Here is a 24,673-nt window from a genome sequence, read left to right on the forward strand (position 1 = left end):
CCTGTGCTACTGTGACATTTCAAAATGTCTTCTATGAAAAAGTATTATTCAGTATTATTATACAGTACACTGAAAAAAACTAATGTAACAGAAAGCAACAGGAAGTTTTTCTAACTTGTTTATGAATTATAAAATCACTACTACACCATCAGTACAACACATATATCAGTGACATTTTATCAACAAGTTAGCATACTGTATGTTAGCCTCAAACACAAATGAGAAAACAAAGCAGGGTTAGGGGTCTGAAGCCTTTCCAAATAAAGAGGCAGCATTTAAAGACAAAAAGAGACATGCAGTATCACACCTCAAACATGACATCATTGTATTATTGTTTAGTTTCTTGTAGCCAATTATACATGCTGTAGTCTATCAAACTGATCCTGTTAATTAATGGTCATCACTGTGTGGCATTTTCTATGTGCTGTTTCTTAAAATGTTGCCTCTTTTTTAATCACTTTTCTAACGTTAAATCACAAGGCGATGAAGCAGAAACTGCCAAAAGCAAAATTACATTAAGGCAAGTAAAACAACAATTGTGCTTTCCATTCTACTTAATAAGATAAACATATTTGATGTTATGGCCAAATTTTAGTGTCAAATCCATTTTTGAATGTATTAATCACTTTGTTGAAGGATGAATGGAAAGCACAAATTTGCTCAGGGATACAAACAATGTCATACATATTCCATGCAAATTAAATCAGTGGAGGTTAATCCACCGACATACTGTATGATGCTAGAACAGGACATCCATGCACATTAATATGAGCAAACAAACACACAAACATACATGCGCGAGCACATGAGCTGGAGGACACTGAACGAAGCTACAGTCACCACAGCAGTACACACATACAGCCTAAGGCAAAGAGAATGCAACTTACAGACTCTCCCACTCTCTAGAAGGAGGAAAATGGGACAGAACAACAGAAACAGGCTTAGATGCTTCTACACCAGCTACTCCAGCTCTCTCCACCACACAAAATATTTCCAACTGTCCCAAACGGCTCATCACGACACCTTAAAGTGACACAAATAAAACCCCCCGGAGAGCGACGGCCATGTGACACGGAGCTGTTTGATGTGTATGGTGAAGCTTTTCTTCCTGTCCTGTGAGACTCTGAGTATCTGATTTCAATCACAAACTCAATACTCCGATATACCTGCACTACATCATCATGGGACACACCTGTTAAAACTTTACACACTGATAGTATAGACAGTATGGGATGAGGAGGTGTTAGTCTAAACAGCAAAAAAAAAAGGGTGTGCATGTGGTCTGCGTGGTCTAGCCATGCATTAATACTGAAATGGCTGAAAGTGTACACACATGCGCGCACACACACCAAATGCAGCCTGAATGCACACACCATGCAGACTGTTGTCCCATTTAACCCTGTCAGACTCACTACTACTGCTGCTACAACTACACATGTCCTCCTGCGCTGAGGCTTTGGCACCATCCTGAAGTTTGGTCTCTATTAACAAATAACTCTTCTCATTCTGCTGATGTTTGAATAAAAGCTATTCAAAATGGTGCAAACGTCTCTCACAGGGTACAAGCAGTTACATCATGTTTTCACTAACTTATCCACTGTATATAGACACAATCACTGACATTTCTATAACTCAACATACTATATCTAACCCTTCCTACGTTAGCTATAAATGTACAGGTGTTGATTTGGTGGTTTTTCAGAGTTGAGTGAACTTACGGTTTCATGTTAAACAGGTCTCGTACAGCCACGTTGGCGTTGCCCTCACGGTTGCGGTTACGCTCCGTGAAAAGCTTGTCCTTGGTCCAGGTCATGTGAACCCGCTCAGGTCCAGTGTCTGCCTTGTCGTTTATTGTGGCGTGAGACGCTGTGTTTCTGTCGTGGATCAGCTGGGCCTGGAGACGAGGGGGAGAGAGACCAGTGAGAAAATCCGTACGGGGTCGGTGCAGGGTAAGAGGACCAACTAGGAGATGTTTTAAGGGATAAAATAGATTAAATAAAACTCAGGGTTGAACAGAGGGAAGAAAGAAATGAGGAAGAGATGTTCAGGAATGAGGATGACAAGATGAGATATCAGTCTAAGATAATTCAAGAGAGACAAAGGAGAGTGATACATGAGGAGAAACAGAAAGACATAATGGAAAAAGTAGAAAGTGTGTATGGAATTGAAGACAGAGATGAAATGGCCGTTGGCTGGTGAGAGAGCAAACATGACAATTCCAACTGATAACAAATAACAGGGACAATTAAAAGACAGGACAGAGGAAGGAGGGAAAACAACTTTCCTGCTACAAGTTTTCAGGTGAAACAATGCTACAGTATAATAAGAGTGATACAAACCTGTTCAACAACCACAACAATCATAACATCACACATGGACTATGATACAATATGGAGCATCACAAGATAATGTTTGTCTGAGCAGGCTGGAGGTTTGAAACACAAAATACAACACAATGGCAAAGGTGAAATGAACCAGACTGTCAGGGTAGGATCTCAACTGAGAGTTCAAAATGGAACACGTGCTGTTTGAAGCAAACAAAATATGTTACTGAAACCAATGAGAAGCAGGTCTACCAGTCTATAAAGCAGGGAAAGTGCAGGAATAACACGGCACAGCACAGCAGAGTAGGAATAATATAATATTATCAGAACAAAATATTATTTGACTTCATCACATTTGAAAACAGTTGATTTCACTTCTGTCTCTGTGTTTGTGCTACAGAGTTCAACACAAAGGATAAGTTATGTGTTTATTATCATTTGTCATCATAAAGATAAGGACAATGGGCTCTGTGTTCATTGGTACCAGTTCAAATTTGATTAATGTATGAAGTATTTTCATAATGAAGGAAGAAAAACAGCTTTGCTCATAAGTCAACAGGCTAACAATGTAGCATATTTATGGCTTCCTGATAAAAAATATTGAATTATCTAAGTAACAGGGTAGATGTTAACTGGTTTTATTGTAGAACATCTGCTACTGTTCTTACATACACATAGTGTATATAGGTGACTACAGGCTGAATGACATGCACATTATTTATTATGCTTGTTTCATGCTAGCACAGTTTCTGAAAGATATTCCTCTACCTGTTGTGCTTGTTGACTACTAGCTGTGACTATTTGTATGCACAATAATTATAAGTGCATGTAAGTGGGGGATATGGTGACTATGGTTAAGATGAAATGAAATAAAGAAGAGGACAGTATTGTCAGAATGAGGATGATAAACTAATCCTGGGTTAAAAAAAGTACACTTGAAAATCATTTCTAATGTTTATAGCCAGAATAGTGGCCCTGTAAGGCTGTCATGTGCATTACATAGCAGGAAAAAAATCCTTGGATGGACTGAAAACAGAGAGAGAACTTCACCTTTATTTTCTATACAGCAGTCATTCTTTCAGCAGCGCACAAACATGCCGGAACATTTGAAAAGTTGTGAGGACGCTAATTCTGTGCAAGAGTTACTCATAGTTTTCAGTTTGAGACAATACTGTCCACTCTTTCACCTCAGATGTTTTTGGGGGAGTGTGGATGAGGTGGGATGTAAGTAATGGGAGGTCAGGCTGCAGTATCAGGGTATGACAGGCTGGTATTCACAAAGCAGCTCTCCATGACTATACAGTAAGTAGCAGTACTGTTGGACCAGTCTGGACTTGGTTTTAATGTCAGATGTACAAGATGGATGTGATCTATAATCTTGAACCAGCTAGTCTTGCTGGCCTGTTTGGCAATGATTTTACTCTGAGCTTTACTCTGGTGCATTCTACAGTAGACCAACTGGATTTGGCTAGCAGGAGCTGCTCCCGAGCAGTGTAAGCTCTGACATAACATGGTCAACCCCTGACTGACCACTGTGTTGTACAGTACAAACATGGTAAGTCAGCCTTGTGCTAATGCTAAAGAAAAGCACACAGTGAGCTGGTATAATGGATTATCCTCTATTTACCTTGTGGTTCCACACTGACTTTAGCTGAACACTGTCACAGAACACTAAAGGCATGTTTTGGACATTTGTTTGAAGAGTATTCATGTCAAAGAGTACCTAACTTCAACAGAAAGGACTTGTTAAGAAAAGGTGGTGCCAACACACCAATAAAGCTTGGTCATAATTCAAATGAATGATTATGTTTTCATTATTCAGAGAAATACTTGAGGGACGTTGGTGAGAACCACTGATAAAAATCATTTTAAGTAAACAAGAGCATAAGAACAACAACATGATCTTTTCCTACATGATCATAAAAACAAAACTGATTGTTGATGAGCATTCTAGTCTCTGGATATATAACACTTCTTACTCATACTTTCTCTTTGTTTGATCTAATAACAGTGTCCATATTCAGATTGACAATGCATCTGCTATGACACCACTTAGTTTAATCCATACCAGTGTTACTCCTACATCCTTCCTTCCCATCTAATGTATTGATTTTTCTGTGTATGCATCATAGACTGATGCCCACACTAAAGAATAAAGGGATCTGTACAACAGACAACTTGCACATCTATTTTTAACATCTAGTACGACTAGGAGTGAAATCAGAATTTCTGAGTCCAGATCTTAAATTAAGTCATCAAAATAATTCAATAACAAGCGAGAACTGTAGCCAAAGATCCAGCTTTGTGAAGACGGGCCTGTGCGTCTAACAATGAGGGACAGTGGGTTGACAAAATCGACTACCTCATCCTCCTGAGTGTCCTCCGTCTGAGAGGATTGCCGGCTGAGGTTCGAGGTCTGGGCAGCGCCCTGGTTCTTCCTCCGGATTGAGCTACGTGATTCGTCAGTGATACTCTGAATCTGAGTGGTGTGGTCGTGGCCCAGAAAGGCGGTGGCAGATGAACAGGGAAAGGGGCCAGTTGTCATTTAGCTTAACGGTTGGCCAGTTGCTACATGACTATTATTTATGGAAACAACCTCAAAAGTTTGTTTTATACACTGTATGATCTGATCTGTATGATATTAAAGCTACTTTTAATGCAAACAACAGCATTTATTGTTACAACACCTGTAACAATAAACAGTCTTTCCAAAGATGTTTATGAGCTAATCAAAGACAGAATCATAAAAGTACAGCGTTAACTTGTGTTGAATTGAAATACTAATACAACAAAGGGGCTGTGAGTGCGGGATTGTGTTCAGGTGGATCAAGTGTACTTTACCTCTCTCTCCCTCTCGGTCCTGGAGAGTTGCATCTGTTTCAGCATCTGAGACCTCTGCTCCATCATCAGCGTCTTCTCATAGGTGAAGGCTGAGATGTCGTTATCATGCTGCACAGGAGAGGACGAAAACATCTGAATCAGTACAGTTCTAAGCTACAAGGAACTTCATAGAACCTTTAATCTGATTTATGACACGTTTTGACAGGTTTCATTTGATGGTTAGAACATATTTAAAGTGAGAAGGTTCCTCAGCTTTAATGCGACTCTCTAATTATGTTGCTGAATCATGACAAACCATTGCTTTAGAGGGCTGTCAGCCTGATTCTAATGTAGAGTCTCACCATCTCCACTACTTCTACTTCTGCATCCAGTCGCAGGTGGTAAAGGAACATCTGGAGATCTTTCTTCATTTGGATGCTGTTGTCATCCATCTGGGCCACGGTGAAGATGCGCATCTTACATTTCCTCCACACCTGGAGGAGGGAAAGACAGTTATTATGTAACTGCTAAAACTGTTAAATGGGTAGATGGATGGATCTGTGAGTAGGAGCAGGACCAAAAGGAGGGGGAGAGATAAAAAAAAGGACATCTATGGGAAAGAGGACAGCAGGATAGACGTGAGCATGAGAGGGATAAGGATATAATGAAATGCGAGTTTTTTTTAAATGTTACATCACCTCACTAAGAAACAGATGGAGACTTAACATACTGCCATACATATGATTACTAGTTAATCATCCTTAAGTTTGTTCCATCAGTCCTGTGGCTCCACATGTGTGTATTAGATAAACACGCCCCACCACATACACACATACACACACAAACCAACCAACCAACCAACCTTGTGTTGTCGCAGCAGGAAGGGCAGCAGCATGAGCATGCCACCGTCGTGAACCACCCACCACACGTCGATAGTGCCCTCCCCGAGGCGGTCCTGGTTTGTAGGGAAACTGTCCACATTCTTGGCCACAAGCAAAGCCTGATGGGCAGCCGTGGTCTCCCGTATCGTCTCTGGATCGACAGAGGGAGAGAGAGGGTCTGTTAGAGACATGGCCTGTTGTGTGTTCTCTAGGAGATACTACGTTATTGCCACCTCAATGGAAGGGTTTTATAAGCAGATATGCAAATATGCAAAATAAGATGTATTATCATGACTTCCTTTGCATTTTTAAATCAATTCTGATGTAGCTTCTTTTAACTCTGCAATTTTCTTCTGATTTTGTATTTCTGTACCACCATATGCACTGCCATTTATTTTGACTTGTCTCTTGCTCTGTACCTATGAAATTCTTCCATGACTGTGGGTCATTGGACTGCTTCCAGTTTCCAGGCCAGGCCATTAGGACGCTGTTGTGCTTCATGCCTCCCAGCCCCGCAGACTGGATGAGATGGGAGAAGCCATCTCTGAGGTTGGAAGACACTACGACATGGCAGAAACCCTTGGTACGCTCTGCTGACATGGCAGCCTTGATGTTCTGGAGAGAAATAGGATATTTAAAATGAGCAATGAAGGAAGCAGTGAAGAAAAGTGACACATTATTGGCCTTTCAGAACTGTTCTGATTAAGAAAAAAAGAGAGAAACCGACTACTCAGTGACCCACTGTATAATTATGTTCATCCGTCAACATACAGTACTCTCATTAGTATCCATCCAGGACAGTTCATAATGATGGGTCTAAACAATGCCCATGAAATCAGCAGTCTGTGTAATCTGGAATTCAGCTCAACACATGATTGCTTTTGTAGAAAAACTATTCCACTGATTAAAATGCTTTTGAGGACACAGTCAAATCAGGCTGCACAGAAGTATCAAATGCTTTACTCTAATTTGCCAATAGATGGCAGAGTTCATCTGCAGTGTGGGCGTAGAATGCTTGTCTGAGCTCTATGTATCCTGGTTGACAGATCAGACTTGCTTTAAGCAATGCTCAAAAAGAAACAAATGATTTAGTTTATTTTGGAGCTAAGAATAGACAGAAAATAAACCACAGTTTTGGTAGAACAGAATCTCATATGAGGAGAGCAAAGAGTTGTGGGCAAAATCATCATACATGACATTTTATATGTGGATGTGCTTGTGTTTGCTTCCAGTGTGTGTCCACTATACCTGCTCAGCACTCTTTGCCTCTGTCTCTTTGGTGAGATAGGTTCCCTCTAAAACATTCCCCACTATAGTCAGGCCTTTCCCCGCCTTCAGTTGAGTGGTGAACGACAGCAGACGAGGGTGTTTGACCACTTGATCTGAGTCCAGGTTCAGAAGCACCAACAACTGAGGCCTGTATACATCAAGAGAAAATAGAGAGGGAAGTCATATTTCATTGCTTTGCAGGGTGGGGAGGAACATGAGAGGTTTGTGGATCCTTACATCTCACCAGATTCAAGGACAATGTGACAAGGTTATTATGTTTTCAAATCAAAACAAATGTACTGTCACACATCATTTCTGAAAATTATATGTGGTGTCATTATTTCAGTATTATTGTTTCTCACTCAACTATGCAGTGAAACCTAAAGTGGAGTTTAATGTCTGTAAAATTAGAAACAGCAGAAAAGAGTTTCATGACTGGGCATGCCAAGGAAGTGACTGAAGCTGGACTGGTGGTTTGGTTTTTGGACAGGCAGTTTGCAAGGTCAGCCAGAGCAGGCCTCTGTGCTGTATGAAGGCTTATCAACCCTTTCCGTCAGATTAGGTAGAGGACAATGAGATTAATCAAATTCACTCGCTGTGTCTATTCTTGTCTCTCTTGTGTCCACCCCGACAGTGACAGGTGGCGCTGTGTCAACTCTAACCACATCCATATGACACACACAAATTTGCACAGCTATCCTTGTTAGGACATTGCATTGACTCTATTCATTTTGTGCAGCCTAACCCTAACCATGACCATAACCATAACCCTAACCATAACCAATTCATGCCTACCCCTAACCTTAACCTAACCTCAATTAACACCTTACCCCTAGCCTTAACCAGGACCTCAGAAATGATGTTTTGCCGCATTAGGACCAAGCTTTGGTCCCAATGAGGACTATTGGTCCCAATAAGGTCAGTGTTTATACCAGAAATGGTCCCAATAAGGATAGAAAAATGTGTACACACACACACACACACACACACACACACACACACACACACACACACACACAGACACACACACACACCATACTGTACCTCCAGTTCTTGGTGTGTGGTGGAGCCTCCTCAAGGCGAATGAGAGCATAGCGGGCTGCATTAAGAGACAAGCCACGGATGCCATCACCCCACTCCTTCTCTGCCCTGGTGACACATATGTGTGAATGAAAATAAATTGAACAGCAAAAGGGGAAAATAAAAGAGAAGACACAGAATGATAAAAGCAACGGTAGTGGATGGATTTTAAATGCTTTGCTCTGTTTTCACACCCCAACTGTTTGGTGTGGTTTAAAACTGTTTTTCTTGGTTTTCATGAGTTTACATTTTTCAGGTATTGTATTCAATGTCAAGATGCCAGATCAAATGCAAGTATCTTAGTTATTGATACATTTCCATTTATTCCCCTTTCATTCAATTTTCCTTTCCAATCCATTTTTTTCTCACTTTCTGCATATTTGGATTTTTCCTCGTTGAAGATTTACTGTATACATGAACTCATTCCTTTTTTTTCAACATTAATTTTATTGGTTTGTTTTTATTGGTTTTTGAACTTAACAAACCTTGAGCTGAATAATGCAACAATGTACAAAAATATAATAACATATCAGCCCGTCCATCCCTCCCCCCCATTCCCATACAAAGTCATTCCTACCCTCGGTATTCAATGTATTTGTAGATGCAGCCAGCGATGGCTATGGCCACAATAGCATAATACCAGGACGAGATGAACATGAGGGCGAGACACAAGCTCATCCCCAGGAAGGACAGAGCCCTGTAGGAGAAAACACACTTTACAACTCCAGTTCATTGACTATATACATTTACAGAGCAGGTGTTTCAGGTTTTCTGCACATTCATGGAAATGCTTTAATGAAATGAAACAAGTTCAGAATGGACAGCAGAGAGGCTTAGAACTGAAGTCAAATTATGAAATCCACTGCTAACAATAGTGCTGTCCTGTATTGTCCTCAGCCTTTGTTGTGGAATTAATCTCAGTAAAAGGTCATTATCACATAAACCAGACTAAACAGATGTGCCTGTGGTTTTGAAGGTGTTTTGTCTATGTATGATGTATATATGATTCTTGGCATGTGTCCTAAAATCTTATTAGGAAAGCATCAGTCATCTCAACAGAATGATCTCTGATAGGTTAAATAAGCCTGCAAACTGCATTGTTTCAAGACCCTCAGGTGAACTTTGGACTAATCATCCATCACCCACCAGTGGTAGTATTTGAAGCGTGGTCTCCAGTTGGGCGTTCGCAGCAAGGTCTGAACTGCACAGGCCAGGTTGACAAACAGGTAGCACATGAGGAAAAACCTGAGGGAGGAAGACAATAAGGCATAAAAATACTTATCATCTTACCTAAATCCCCACTTTATGACCCACTGTATGTGGTTTTAAGAAGTCAAATACTTGAGGGATCAAAGGCTTTATCTGCTCATCTCTTTTTATGGAGAGAAAGCATGTAATATTACTATGCAAACAGATACGGACATGGAGAGGATAGGAGCCACAGCGTCCAGGGAAGCGATGAGGATGCCGATCTCACAGATCCCAGCAGTCAGCAGTAGAGCCCAGGTAGGTTCTCCATTAGCTTTCCCATGACCAAACACCTAACACACACAGTCAAGTGTGAAATTGAAGATCAGCACATGAGGATGAAGACTGCTTTGACTGTATTTGTGGTGAGTGTGTGTCTAACCTGTAAGAACGGTACGATGCCATCTCGTGCGATGGCTTGCAGCAGCCGTGGGGCCCCGGTCAAACTTTGTAGCCCAGCTCCGCAGCAGGAAAAGAAAGAACCAATCACAATAACCCAAGGTGAGGGCCAAGACAGTGTGCCAATGACAAGGTTCCCTTTCACAGAGTCACCAAACCTGGAAAGCAAAAACAATCATATAATTGGACTATAAATAATAACTGGTTCATTCACATCACATGAACACAGGACCAAATCTGAAAAAAAACACTGAATCTGAGCTTCTTGTGATGAGGGCAGTGAAGAGTTTTATCCATCTACCCTCAAGGGATGATACTAAAAGAGAAAAGAGGGAACATGAGGGCCAAAACCTAAATCATACAAAAGCTGCACTGTTTTTCTTGCAGTTCCTCTTATAAAAACATTTCCATTCAGCATATTTTGTGCTACATGTGAACAATATATTAGAGTACATGCTCTGTGTAAAACTCTTACTTGTCTCGAAGCAAAATGCCCTCGATGCAGCCACCAAATAGCACCACACAGGTGACGTCTGGGAAGAACTGTTCAGGAGAATAAAATGAATCTGTAGACAAAGTCTTTTTTCATGTTGCTGTAAAGCTTTAGACACAACAAACCAGCTTTGTTGTACTGGGCCTTTCCCATGCTCTAATTCTTCTTCCAAGGCTCCAAAACCAAGAACTCTTGCCAATGACCTATAAACCTGACAACTCTGGCAACACAAAGATGACCTTGCAGTGATATCTGGCAACATTAGTTGTTCTAAACTCAGCACTAGAAGGCCTAGTTGATCAACCTGTAGGAACATTTTTAGATCAACAGTTCTAGTCACGTGACTAAATCATAATCACAGAGAAAGGTTTAAGGATACAGATGATGGAGGTGGTAGCAATAGCCAGGATGGTCCCAATGGGGATGGACTTCTGGGCATCTCGCAAGTCACCTGACCGGTTTGAACCAGCCATGATACCTGATGAGATGTCACAACAGAAAATCAAACATGAAATCTTTAGAAATGAAACAAAGCTCTATGCTGGGTAATTTTTAACCATAATGGCGGTTAAAAACTACTCACAAGAACACAAAAGAAGACCTTATAGTGTGCATGTGAGTGTGTTGCTTGTATCATAATCTCACCAGTGACAGAGGGAAAGTAGATGCCGACCAGTAGTGTGAAGAAGCTGGTGATATCGTTCATTACATAGGGCAGGTAGATATCTCGGGCGGGGTCACCTCCAGCAACAGATGGCAACTTCTTGTTTTCCACCAGCATACCCAGAGGGCCATATTCTGACCACATATTTTCTACAAGAAGATCAGAGAGACAGAAGCAGAGTAATTCTTAACTCAAAGCAACAAAGGCCATGCACTGTACAAAGCAGCTTGTTAAGCAGTATGTAATTCAATCAATCACATGCTGTCTTTAGAAAGACTGATAGATGAAGGGATCAAAGCTACATATACTGTATTGAAGATGCTGTCAGACAAACCCACAGAAAGAGATAAATAAGTGGTTTGCTGCCTCTCGGTATGTTCACAGGAGCATTGCAACAACCTCCCTTAATGCGTAGTCACTGGCTGTTAAGGCTTGAAGGGGTCCATTCATTTTCATGGAACTGGGTTAATGAAGAATACATTACCATTTAGACATGAGACAGGACTTAACAAATTTGCTGCAGAGGAGAATTTGACTATGGATTTGGAAATACTAACTGTTGGCAGTCAATGACATGTTTGTGCCTGTTTTTTTCCTTGATGCAGTGAAACAGAATGGTAAAAACTAACTGCTACACCCACTCACTGGGTGTAAAATAGAGAGAAATGGAGAGAAGAAAAAGCTAACACAGCACTAATCCTGTAGCAAAGGATACCTGTATTGTATAATATTTCTATAAACCTATAAATGATTTGAGATCAAAACCAACATGAGTTAAACACTATATAAAATCAAAGTAAATCACTTTTGTAAGTCAAACATTTTGTAACTGCAGTAGATTACTCTCAAGTCACCATCATAATCCTTGTGTCCATAGCATTGGAGCAAAGTGATCCTGCAGATGAATGGCTGGTGCTAAGTAAACACTGGTATATAAATGTAGGAGAGATGGAACAGAGAGGAAAATGGATTACAGCTGATGTTTTCACTACTAAGAGCAGAGTTCCAGAGACTTAAAAAAGAGGGGGAAAATATTTCAAAGAAAGAAGATAATGATATGGTCAAGGTGAAGTTATTTGAGGCGGACTGGCGAGGAAGGAAAGAAGAGAAAGAAAAAAGAAAAAAAAGGAGTATAAAACATATGAAATCCCTCAGCACCTGCACACTCTTGCCCCAGTTGCTTAACAAGAAATATGCACTGGCACTGAAGTTCTAGTTTGTCATGGCCAGCAGTTGCATAACACGAGGAATGTTCTGAGTTTGTACAGTATTCAATAAAACACTGCAGTTCATGACTGTGTAAATTCCCTTTGAGAAGTTGGTATTTAACAAACTTTGCCTCTGCATTTATGTTTTGTGGCAATTTCAAAGTGCATTTTGGCAGGTTCAGTATGCTGAGTGGGTGAGGTTAAGTCAAACAAAAACATATTCTGGATCATTTTGACAAGTATACAAGTGTGCTGTGCATTAGGGACGGGAAAGGTCGCAAAACTGTATATGAAACAGGAAATAAGTTGGGGGAGGCTTTTTTGATTCCACCAGATTTGCACACTGCTACTAAAACGTCCAGAGGAAACACTGTGTTCCAACCTGAAATAACTCCGCTGGTCAGTCCAGGGATGCCCTGCACCTCAGTCACATTGTTGTTGACAAAATATTCGTTGCAGGTGGCATTTAGGTCGGGTCCATCACAGAACAGCTGCCACAGCTTGGTAGTGACAGTCAAGTTGCCTATCACCTCAAACTTAGAACACTTGTCAAAGTTGTGGTTCTGCAGAGTGCGATTCCCCAGCAAACAAACACTATGCAGAACAGGAGAGGAGAGAGAGAGAGTTAGGCATCTTAAAATGACACACTAATTACTTTATATTGAGTTGCAACTGCTATTCCACTTAACTAAAATGTGAGTTTTATGGTTTCAGAAACTGGAGGTTATTGTGTACTGGACTCACGGAAAGTCAGGTGGCTCAAAGATGGTCTTGATGACTCCAGCATAGATGGCGAGGATGGAAAGAATGACACAGGCCAGGAAAACTAGAGCTAGCTTATTGACGTATTTGACCCCTACAAAGACGACCAAGGACATCAGTGCAAGGCAGCCTGTCCCATAAACACGCATGTTATTCAGCAAGGCATCCACCTCATCCTCTTTTCTCTCTGCCACAAAGATGGCTATCTTAGGCACTATGTAGGTCTGAATGGGGAAAAGGAAAGACAACACATATTATTTAAAGTTGATCTCTTTAAAAATTTCAAGTTTTATTGCTTCACCTTGATAAAGTATACACATAATTACAGGAAAACAACCATTATATAGGAATAGTGTTCCCTCACCAGTAGAATCTCTATAGTACCCAGGATGTACATGGAACCAGCGAAGGTTGTGCCCAGGTAGAAACAAAGACCGACCGCTCCACCAAACTCTGGACCGAGAGATCTGGAAATCATGTAGTAGGAGCCTCCAGCTGGGGAGCAAAACACAGCGTGACTGAGCTTTATTACAAAAAGGAAACTAACTTGTAACTAATGGATTTTGGAATACATTCATGAATATACTCAACAAGAAAAAAACTCTTGTTGTTTTGGTCAATCCATGGAGCCTACAATATTATACATGCCTGAAATTCTCAGACAAATAATATGGAGGAAGGAAGGAAAAGGTGTTTCTATGTAATATAAAGATGTATAGCTGGGAAATTTATTTCATTCATCAACCAAACAAATAGTAACTTCAGCCAATGAAGTTGGATTATTTCATGTTATCATCATAAGAGAAATGTAAAACTAAAGAAAAACAACATCTCGTCTCTTCATAATTTCTTTTCCATTACTGGTAATAGTACATCCCTTGTTAAAGTTTATATCTATGTCTGAGCACCGAAGCGTCTTACCTGGCACAACTCCATTAGTAGCGATTGCACTCATGGATATGGCTGTCAGCATGGTCTGTGGAGAGAGGACAGTAAGGAACAAAACCATCACAGCTAAACAACTTAAGCAGACAGCATAACTCATATCTCTGTCATGGATAGCTATCAAACACAGATAGAAGGGTTCCTCACTTTCTGTGAAATGTGAGTTATTTATATATTTGCCAAAACACCCATATTTACTAGAAGTTCATTTTAATGTTGTATTTTTTGGATGACACCAATTATCACATTGTGGATTTCTGTACTGTAATAATGGAATTTGTGATGTAGTTATAACCATTAAAAACCAAGTAAAGTACAACAATGGAAACCTCCTTGACACTGACAATACTTTTTTTCATGCCTACATAACCATTCTATAACTGTGTAAAATTTCCCAATGATAGGATCCTTGGAGGGATTAATCTAGCATTTAGCCTTTTAAAATACTTCTTATGGGCTTATGCTCTAAATCTTTTGGATTGGTAATGGATAGGAGCTTATCCGTGAAATCAGTCATTGTGGCTGAGGATATTTACATCAGCCAGTTACCTAACAGCTTTTAGATGAAAGGAAGGACAGAGCAGGGTGAAGGGCAGAGGACACAAGATAAGAAGCACAAAGAAAACAACAGAGACAGACATGAAAGTTAAAACTTGAAGGGCAACAGAAAAAAGGGAGAGGTGAAAGCATGAAGGTGAGGGGATAGAGGACAAATGAAAGAAGAGGAGGAAGAGAGGGAGGAGCAGAGTAGGAATAGGAAGGGAGAGTCCTTGACTCTCTAGGCCCTGTTCATACCTGGCATTAAAATGCTTCTTGGATGATCCAATCACAAGTGGACAGCTCTAAGTACAGGTGTGAATGCAACCAAGACGCACTGAGGATGCATTGAGATCCGATCGCTCAGACCACATTCTGAGGTGGTCTGGGCCACATGTGGCCACATTCTTTTAGCTGTGTGAAAGACACCGAAGGACCGCCTACTCAACTGACATCTGCATAAGTGGAAGTACATACTCATTCGGGAGGGTGTGGGGGGGGGCTGAGCAAAATGCAGTAGAGACTCAGCAGCCAACGTTTCTCTGTCTGAGGCAGAGGTTGTCACTAAACGAGAATAGCTGGTCCACCTTAAGGTCTCACCATCACTCAACCGCTGACTCCCACCTTAAGGTGGACTGACCTTTAAGGTGGACCATCTATTCTCATTCAGTGACAATCTCAGCCGTCCCTAAACAGATAATGGAGAAGCGTTGGCTTCTGAGTCTCTCCCGAGTAAGCCCCAAATGATTTCAATTTGGGCTGAAGAGTCAGTACAAAAACAAACAAACAAACAAACAAACAAATGAAAAACCAACACATTTGGTCTTTGCAAACAGAAATGATGTATGTGTTTTTGCATATAGAGCGGGGAACTGAGATCCAATCACAAGTGGTCACTCGAGACGCCTGTGGAGACACATTCTAATGCCAGGTATGAACTGACGCACTTAGAGCTGTCTACTTGTGATTGGATCACTCAAGACGCATGTTAATGCCAGGTTTGAACAGGGCCAAGTTGACCAAGATAAACCTTCTGCTCTCTGCTTGGCGTCCGGTTTAAAGTGACAAGCTGGAGTAAAGCCAATTAGCTGACAATTTTACCCCTCACTTCCAATGAAACGCTAAACAGCTACGCACTAGCTTGGTCTTCACCACTAATGAATTTACGGCAAAGGAAAGTAGTAGAGGCATGTCCTCACATATGAACCTCACAATTCCAAAAAGTCATGAGGACCTATTTGTTACAATATAGCCACCTGCCCAACCAGAGCCAGAGGTCCAGTCAGGAACAACAAGATTTAACATTTGCTGCAGATCTGCATTAACTGTATTGGGCTGATACATCACTAACCAATACATCACTGACAGTATAACATCATCAAAAACACAACATTTATTTTAATACGACTGGTGTGGCTAGCTACTCCCTCAAAGTCACATTTGATTGGATGAACTTTTGTAAATGCTCCTGAGTGCAGGATGAGACAAATGAAACATTTAAAACAGCTTTACAGGAAGAGAAAAGACTTTGATTGGATTTTGATGTAAAAATACTCTGATACTGATTTTTTTGACGTATATTTGGCACATGATAAGAGATAAATGAACAATTAACACAGTATTTTCATTTCACTGGTTCAAATTCAGATTGCTTGACATTTCTAACAAAATATCAATATCAATTACATGAATATATTAAATATTCACACTCTATTGTGGGGGTGATATAGAAAAGTGTTTTTTTTTAAAATAAAATTGTATCACTAAAAATAATGCAGCTTTTAAAACTGAAATCCTATTTAATCAATTTTAAATTAAATCATGACCTCAAGAATCAAAAACAAATAATCTGATCCCTACCCCTAGTAATTTAAAGCATGTCTTATGTGTGTGTTACACAGTGAATATAGCACTGATGTGGATGCATTGTAGAAAACCAGGTGCTGCAGTGACCTATAAACACAATGCACAGAGCAAACACACAGCCCAAAGAACAGACAAATCATGACATGATGGAAAATATTCTGCATGCTGTGCTGTGTATGGGGCTAATGAAAGAGTGAGTGACTCACCGAATGCATGTGTTTATAAGTGTGTGTACGTGTGTGTGTGTGTGTGTGTATATGAGTGTTTCAAAGTCTTTGCATGTTGTTTGCTTGTGTACTTGTATTCTCAATAAGTTCGCGTGAGACCTAGTTTCATTTGGGTCATTCTGACTGACTGAGCCTCTTTGTTTTCATCTTAAAAAACAAATCTGTGTCTTTCCATCTGTAGTTCTGCAGGATGCAATAAAACAGAAAAAACTTTTTGCAACAGCTTTCAATTTTATAAAGAGCGAAAGAAGGAAAATAATTGAATCATGAGTAATAAATCATAAAAGAAAAGAAAACTATTATCATAAACTGTTTTAACCGTTTTCATGAACAGAGTAAATCCCAGCTGTTCTAAACTGAAGTTAAATGAATTCCCTTTAGGTTATTTTTAGATATTTGCAGGGGTAGGTTTGACTAGCACACACAAAATGTGACCTATGGGCAGGTGGCTGATGTGGAACCATCAGTGCAAAGTCAGATGTAGTCTAACCAGTGAAAATGAACATTAATCTGTTTGACTAAGCTGGTCTCTCTTATTACGTAACAGCAGTGATGCAGTGGCGGGTAAACCCTCCAAACGCACTTAAGCTAGATTGTAATATATGAAATGGAGTTCTCACCTTTCTAGGCAAACATAGTATAACTATTAAAATCTGACATTAATTCATAGCATTACAGACATAATTTTTTGTCCTCTGATCATTCTCAGTACCTATATAAAATTGAGAAATTCCAAGAATTTAAAATATAAATAGATGTTCATGGCTTTGCTTGCTTCTTTCGGTTACAAGGGAATAACAATGAATTTGTAGTTTGTTTCTTGACTTTGCATGACATGTGGTCACTTTACCACTCTTGGCCATTGTAAGTACAACTGATCATGTTAGGCCATTAGAGCGTTCCATTATGAGGCAAAAAGCATTCTGCTGAGATTGTACATGAGGTTTTTGTTTGTACTTTCCCTGATTAAGCTGAAGTAATCCATTGTCTGCTGTGGGATTGGCAAATATAGCCACTGTGTGGGTGTGCATGTCGCTATGTTTCTGACACTTTGCAGATGGAGGGATTACACGTCAAGCTGCCAGGTACCATTAGATGCTGGTTCTGTATGGGAAATGGAGAGTCACTGTGGCTAAATATAGGAGGGATCAGTGGCCACCGAGTCAACTTGTTGGTCATTCAGTACTGCTGTTAAGCCAACATTAAAAGTTGTAGCAGCATCAGCCCCCAGTGTCATCAAACCACTCAAGCATACACACACACACACCACATGTATTCACTCTCATGTGCTAATGTATTCATAACACATTAAGGGGCTGGATATGTACATTATGTTCAATCTTACATAATCTTGCACATCATTGCTTTAATGACTTCAACTCTAAGTCCCTTGATAAAAGGACAAATAATATCCAAGTCAGCAGCTCCTTTCAGTTTGTACTTTTCTGTAATTTAACAAGCATAAACATGCTTTTCATTTGAAATAGTTAGTGGGGTAGTGTAGGGTTGAGTACTCACACAAGAGCAGCACAAGCCGACAATAGCCAGGGACTCCAAGATGCCGGCGGTACCGACGATCCAGGTAAGGCGAAGAAACAGGATGACCCCCAGAATATTCTGGAGGCAGGGGAGGTAGACACCCATGAAGGTCCCCATCTGAGGGCTCTATATATAGGGATAGGGTGAATAGATGGAAGGGGAGAGAAAAGACAAAGCACATGAGAGGTTAAAATGTGTGTGTGTGTGTGTGTGTTTGCTTGAGGGGTGATTATGGACAGAAAGGGGAACACATGGTAAGAATTAGCGTACAGCGATGAACTATGAGCAACAAAAAATAAAGGGCAGATTTAAACTATAGGAGAAGGCAAAGGGAGGGGACATAAAGGTATGGTAGGAGTCAATTCAGTCAAAACTATTCCTATAAAATCATGAAACCAAAAGCTTTTTTCAGAGGTCAAAACGTGCTTATACAGTTACATTAATAAATTACAAGTGCTACAGTAGGATTTAAGGTCAAAACATCACTAAACACAACTCAGTTAATAACTTGCATCAACACTGCATCTGATCTTAACATATAGTATCTTCATCTTTGATTCAGTGATGCAGCAGATCATTTTCCTCCACTTAATAATGACTTACTAGTAGTGGTTTCACCCACAAAAATCTTTTTCAGACCATTTCTCCAATAGAGTAGCATTTGCCAAGCAAGAGCTGCCACTGTTAGCAATGTGAGGACTACACAAAATCTTTTTCAAAGCATGGATGGTTGATAAAAAATTAGCTGACTTTTGAAAGGAATTCAAGGCTTACATCTCAGTGACACAGGCATCATTTATATACACACATACATACACACCACTATATACCACGCAGTAACAACTTGAAAACGTTGAAGAAAATGCTTCCACCCCAACAGACAGAATTCGCTGCAAGACGCTATAGTTTCGCAACAGTGTGTAAAAAAGCAACAAGAAAAAACTATTCTGACAAAAAAAAAAAAAACCTAAATATTGCGTCCATCACCTCGAACTGACAAGCAGCTACCTTTTTAGCCATTTATCTTCCAATGTGCGTTACTAGTCCGAGTGATCCGAACAAAGAGGGGCGACAAGGGTGTCAGCTTCCTCCACTCAATTCTTTACCAAGATGTTCCTGCAAGCCAATGGGAGGTGCCCGGGGCCTATTTCCATGCAGGGGACAGGATGGGGCAACTGGCATGGGACTGGAGCTGTGGTTACAAAAGCATTTATGTGCCGCATGGCTGTACTGTGGCTACTTCTAATTTTTATTCTCTAAGAGAACCCAAACATGAGCATTGAAGGATCCTAAGGAAGAAACAGCTCAAATGGACGGAGGGATGACGGCAACAAAAAGGCTTGTGCTGACTCATAAGTAGGAGAGGGTAGCTGCTGGAGTGCCAGCATTATATTTGAGTTCTTATTTCATCCATGTAAGACTTTAACCTCTGTCCTATGACACGGCAACAGGGTCACAGGTCATACAGGTCTGTAAAAAAGGTCAGGTCTAAAAAAATACTGTGGTCTATACACAAGACAGCCTTTAAATTAAGATCGATGCCTTGAAGCTTACAAACATTATTATCCCAGACACTGCTGAGTCCCTGGATGAGGTGAGGTAGGATATGTGCAGACCCTCAGAGAGATTTGAGGACAAAACAAACAGCAGGGCTACATCAGTCCTGTTATGTAACGATAGTTCAACAGGTTTGAAAGAACAACTGTTAATATGCAACTGTACAGTACCTAACTGTACTGTATGTAGACAACACCACCTTAAGGCTCTCATACAGACACTGCATGGAACAAGTCTCTGCTGTACCTTGACAGCTTTCTTCTTGGGCCCCTCATCATCATCAGCCTCCTCATGCTCCTGGGCCCCCTGGGTGAGATTGGTGTAGTTTGCCAGTTTATTGAGGAGAGATGACACCATGGGGTTGCTGTCCATCTCCTCCTGCAATGCAAAAATATGATACAAGACAAATACAGATGTTTTAACAAGATGGACAAGAGTAGCATCTCACACGTTTCTTTTCCTGTTATGATTTGGTTTAATCTTCTTGTTTCTCACTCAGGATCCATTTATTCCTAAATTACAATCATGTAATGCAAATGTCTGCAAATGTCTGCAAATATTTAAAATAAATTATTAGATTTGGTTGAATATCTCTTTGAATCAAATAAACCTCCTTGTTTAAATATTGGTTTTACAATTTTAATATGGCCTTTGTGTGGTCAGCCACCGTATGTTTAGACGGACAAACTTTTCCAGGATCAAAATGAACAGTGCAAAATTTAGTTTTTAACTGTTCAAAACATCTTAGAATAGCACGGCTGGATCAGCTTCATGCAAAGTGGTGAAAGCAGAGGCCACGCTGCCTAATTGATTCTATATAAGGGCCAGTGACCACAGGGCGGCAAGATTTGCCAACTGGCAGAGTAAAGCACCTGGCAAAGGTTCAATCTGAATAGACTTGAAGGAATGCACCAGCTTTTATGACAAATAAGCTCTTTGATTGACACATTGTTGAACTAAGAGGAGATTGGTACTTTCACCTCCTTGTGTGCTATTTATTTAACTCACCACAGCTTATGCTGATGCCTTAGCATTCGGTGCATTAATGAATGGTTTGAGCTGGGCTGGGTTTGAGCTTCACGGGCTAGTTCAAATTTAAGTTGCAGACATAGTTCTGGCAGTTCATGTTTAATTAAAGAGGATATTGATGTTATGTGCTGTTCTAGGAAGGTTTAAGGTTTCCTCTTTCATGCTCTATGACATGTTTCCTTGCGCAAAAAAAAACATCACTACCCACTGTGAATTGGGCTGTTAAGTGGCTGATGATGAAAACTGTTGGACTGTTACCTCAAAAAGTGCCATATTGGTGCCATCGTAGCTGTTTCCTTTGTCATTGTCTGTGTTGTTGATGAAGGGACTGTTTTCCTTCGGGACACCATCACCTGTGGAAACACAAAACAAAAGTGTTTCTTCAGAAGAAATCACTTTAACATGTCATGCGTCCAAAGCAAAATATGGGTGGTGACTGGCAAAGAAATAGAGTGTAACTGAACTCTTACAACAAGCACAGACAGTTACTTTGTATTAGAAATGTCACAATCATATTTTTTGCATTGCATCCACATACTTTAATGCTGAGTACCATTTAATACCACATCTTATCCAATCATTTTTAAGTTATATTTTCTATTTATCATTTCCTCATTAAAGCTGCACAGTGCACATATAGCCTGAAGCATGTATTGTAGGTATGAAGTAATGAAAATACTGTCAGTGTCCTACAGTATAGTATTTTATATATCTGTGGAGACTGAGTGTCAGTGTGGATTTGCTCAGGCTAAGGTTTGTCCTCTCTTCAACCACAGCACAAACAAACAACAGGTGATCTAAACTGGATCACACTTTATAGCCAATACGTATTTGTTACCCACAAGGTTTTGCATAGAAAACAAGAAAAGCAAGAAATTCCTGCTAACAATCATAAACTGTATTAATGTGAAAGTATCTTTTGTGAAGACAGTGAAGACCGGCTGTGGAGTATCGGTCTTGCCCTCATGTGCATTGGAGTGTTTTCTTTTTAATCTTATATTCATTTTTAATGATCCAGTACTACTCCTAAAATACATTAATAATTTATACCTAAACTAAAACCAAAAAGGTACATGACCTCTCATTCTCTGTAGCTAAGATGCTTAAAACCCCCACACATTTAAAAACTTTCTGGCAAATGAATACACTTTAGAGACAATTGTTGTTTCAAGATTATCAATTCAGATAATATTAAACATACAAAACCAATTAAAACAACATAGTGCATGGAAAAAGGCTATTAATCTCAATATGTTTCAGCCTCCATCAACATTATGAGGAAGAACTTTTACAAGACACATTTACATAGAAATACAAAAACTACCAACTGTACAATTAAACTATCACCCACATTATTTGAACAACACCAACAGTATGAGCTAAGGAACAACAAATACTGTAATATAAGCTTTCTTATGTCCTGTTAATAGTAATTTAGAGAATTAAACACACTGCCTTCACGAAGTCCATCCGTGTCACACGCAGCAATCAAGTCGTCTTCAGAGAGAACATTCTAGCACCAAACTGTGAACCACGTTGTGTCTTTGCTGCTCGGGCCGGCATCCTGCACAGCAACAAACTGAGCAAATGTTTTGAATGAATAGACAGCTTAGAGTGTTGGTGCTAAGATACCCAACACGCTGCAGTCAAGTCCCAAGTGTAACCAGCAAGGGATCTTATTCCCAGACAAATATCTGTTTGAGCATGTGAGCTTCATCTTCCTCCATCATATGAAAAATACAAACGCTTCTCTTGGTTTAATTCATATCTAATCATGTCGTATTACATCAAAGGCACAACTATGGTCACACGCGCTAACCATGATGCAATTGTTGCGCATACACTATGAAATGAATTAGGTTTGTTTGAGGGAAGAAAGAAATAGCGTATGAAGCATGAGAGAGGAGGGAGGAGAGTGAGGTAAAGTGTCAGCAGTTGATGTAGATCCCAGATCTGCCATGCAACAAGGGTAATAATAAAACTCTGCTGGCGCAAGCCTTTACAAAACAAAGTCATAGAGAAAAATGTTAAATTGTGCTTTATAGACAATAAAACCCTTTAAATAAAAGCCAATAAGACAAACAATAGAACAATAAACATGGAGTGCAAAAGGAATGAAAGCGGAAAAATACATCAGGAAACAAATCAAAGGTATTGACTATAAACCTCTTGGAGGAAGAATTCACTGCTGTGAATGATGATTTCTTAAAACCAGGTTGCCTTTGTAGTAGAAATGTGCAATAATTTTGGAAATTGGTGCCCTTAGACTAAAGAAAACTGAGAGAAAGGCTGTATATTCCCTATACAGCTCTTAAAGAGGAATCCTACAACCAGAATGCTCTGTCCAATGAGTTTCCAGTGAGCTACTTGGTATGTTTGTGAGCAGCTGGTTTACAAAACGTGTTCCCTCAGAGTCTGGATATATTGTACCAGTGTTTCTAACCCTAACTGCTGTTTCTTTAACCTATTTTGGATGACAATGAGCCGGACTGGATTGTGCTCAAAGCTGGATGTGGCTGCAAGTTACAGGTAACAGTTGCTGATGTGCTGTTCTATATTCAGATTTGGCAATGTCCGATATAATATTCTGTCAGAAAACAGTCAGGTTTACCAAAGCACTTTGAAGCTTGTTGCTGTGCAGAGTTTTCAGTTTTTCTCCATTCTCCCTGATGATCATCACCAGGTGGGCACCAGTCATGCTGCAGCAGCCTCCCTAGATGTTATAGCTCCTATGGTCGCTTCCCCCTCCATACAGTATTGTCAGATTCAACAGCACAATATTCAGCCTTACAAGTTGTAATAGTGGCGCCACATCTGCTCCAACATTATATTGTAAAGCTAGTTGGGTTTTTTGTGTAAAATTCAGCTCTTCTGGATGAATCACAGAGAAACTTAGCAATTTAGGAGCTTAGCTTAGCTGTGGCTGCAATGTCGCTCCAGCTATAATATATATATATTAGCTAAATAAGGGCTACTTGCAGGGGTTTGCAAGTCTTAGCTGCATGGCAATACAATACAGTAGACTTCTCAACTCTGGCTGGCTACCTCCTGTAAGTCAGGTTTGATGGGTGTGAGTTGATCAAATTTGATTGACAGCGGTCTGGCAACATAAGCAAGCAACCCCACAGCTGTCATCACATTCTCATTCAAATATTGTTAAATCCTGATTGGTGTAATGAAGTATGTGAAGTACCACCCACTTCAAACCAGTGACGAGAGCACAGACAAAATAGCACAGACAATCTCTCTATATAAAGCAAGGAATCTCTGTCTGCATGTATGTAAGTTTTTCCTTTACATATCTCGAGAACCGTTCATCTTATCTACTTTCTACTTGGCAGGTGGATTGCTGGGGAAACGGAGAAGTGCAATGTCGATGATATAATGTCGAAAATACGTCATAAACAACATTGCTTCTACAACGTTGATTTGCTTCTTCGAGTGGAAATATGAACAGCGCCACTCTGCCATTGCAACCCACATTGTGGTCAGAGATGGGATTACATCCATAGTGATGAGAACTACCATAGAGAATGAACTGAAAAAGAGTTCTTATCTATTCCCCTTCCTCACATGTGGGAACTTTGTATGTTTGTTCAAGTCATTGTGCAGGATGTCTCAGGCACGTTTTGAACGGGTACTACAGTTCATCCGCTCAACTCAAAATTGTAGTCTCCAGATATTCTGCGTATGAGGCGTTTAGGAAACATGGGTAAATTATAGCGTCTACCAATGGCCTGCATGTGAGGTATTTAGGGAACATCAGTACATTGTAGTGTCTACCAATACCCTGCATCTCAGGTGTTTAGGGAACATCGGTAAATT

At 40.2% G+C, this 24,673-nt stretch overlaps 1 protein-coding gene across 7 annotated transcripts in view; it reads right to left on the reverse strand.

The window, feature by feature from the left end:
• Positions 1 to 24,673, reverse strand: part of slc12a7b (solute carrier family 12 member 7b) — a 62,335-nt gene that overhangs the window by 3,921 nt on the left and 33,741 nt on the right. For 4 of the 7 annotated variants that reach the window (XM_067578657.1, XM_067578664.1, XM_067578659.1 and 1 more), the window contains exons 2-24: positions 21,107 to 21,201; positions 20,066 to 20,197; positions 18,242 to 18,388; positions 14,070 to 14,124; positions 13,513 to 13,643; positions 13,131 to 13,372; positions 12,769 to 12,980; positions 11,160 to 11,327; positions 10,894 to 10,992; positions 10,497 to 10,554; positions 10,005 to 10,179; positions 9,797 to 9,915; positions 9,521 to 9,619; positions 8,952 to 9,071; positions 8,339 to 8,443; positions 7,274 to 7,442; positions 6,445 to 6,640; positions 6,007 to 6,176; positions 5,507 to 5,638; positions 5,166 to 5,273; positions 4,687 to 4,803; positions 1,719 to 1,894; positions 888 to 902 (exon numbers count right to left, since the gene is read on the reverse strand). In XM_067578657.1, coding sequence (XP_067434758.1) covers positions 888 to 902; positions 1,719 to 1,894; positions 4,687 to 4,803; positions 5,166 to 5,273; positions 5,507 to 5,638; positions 6,007 to 6,176; positions 6,445 to 6,640; positions 7,274 to 7,442; positions 8,339 to 8,443; positions 8,952 to 9,071; positions 9,521 to 9,619; positions 9,797 to 9,915; positions 10,005 to 10,179; positions 10,497 to 10,554; positions 10,894 to 10,992; positions 11,160 to 11,327; positions 12,769 to 12,980; positions 13,131 to 13,372; positions 13,513 to 13,643; positions 14,070 to 14,124; positions 18,242 to 18,388; positions 20,066 to 20,197; positions 21,107 to 21,201 — 3,040 coding nt within the window. The remainder of the gene's footprint in view (positions 1 to 887; positions 903 to 1,718; positions 1,895 to 4,686; positions 4,804 to 5,165; positions 5,274 to 5,506; positions 5,639 to 6,006; positions 6,177 to 6,444; positions 6,641 to 7,273; positions 7,443 to 8,338; positions 8,444 to 8,951; positions 9,072 to 9,520; positions 9,620 to 9,796; positions 9,916 to 10,004; positions 10,180 to 10,496; positions 10,555 to 10,893; positions 10,993 to 11,159; positions 11,328 to 12,768; positions 12,981 to 13,130; positions 13,373 to 13,512; positions 13,644 to 14,069; positions 14,125 to 18,241; positions 18,389 to 20,065; positions 20,198 to 21,106; positions 21,202 to 24,673) is intronic. The other 3 variants (XM_067578660.1, XM_067578658.1, XM_067578661.1) reach the window with 3 other exon arrangements.

This window comes from Thunnus thynnus, chromosome 21, assembly GCF_963924715.1.
Source record: "Thunnus thynnus chromosome 21, fThuThy2.1, whole genome shotgun sequence".
NCBI lineage: Eukaryota > Metazoa > Chordata > Actinopteri > Scombriformes > Scombridae > Thunnus > Thunnus thynnus.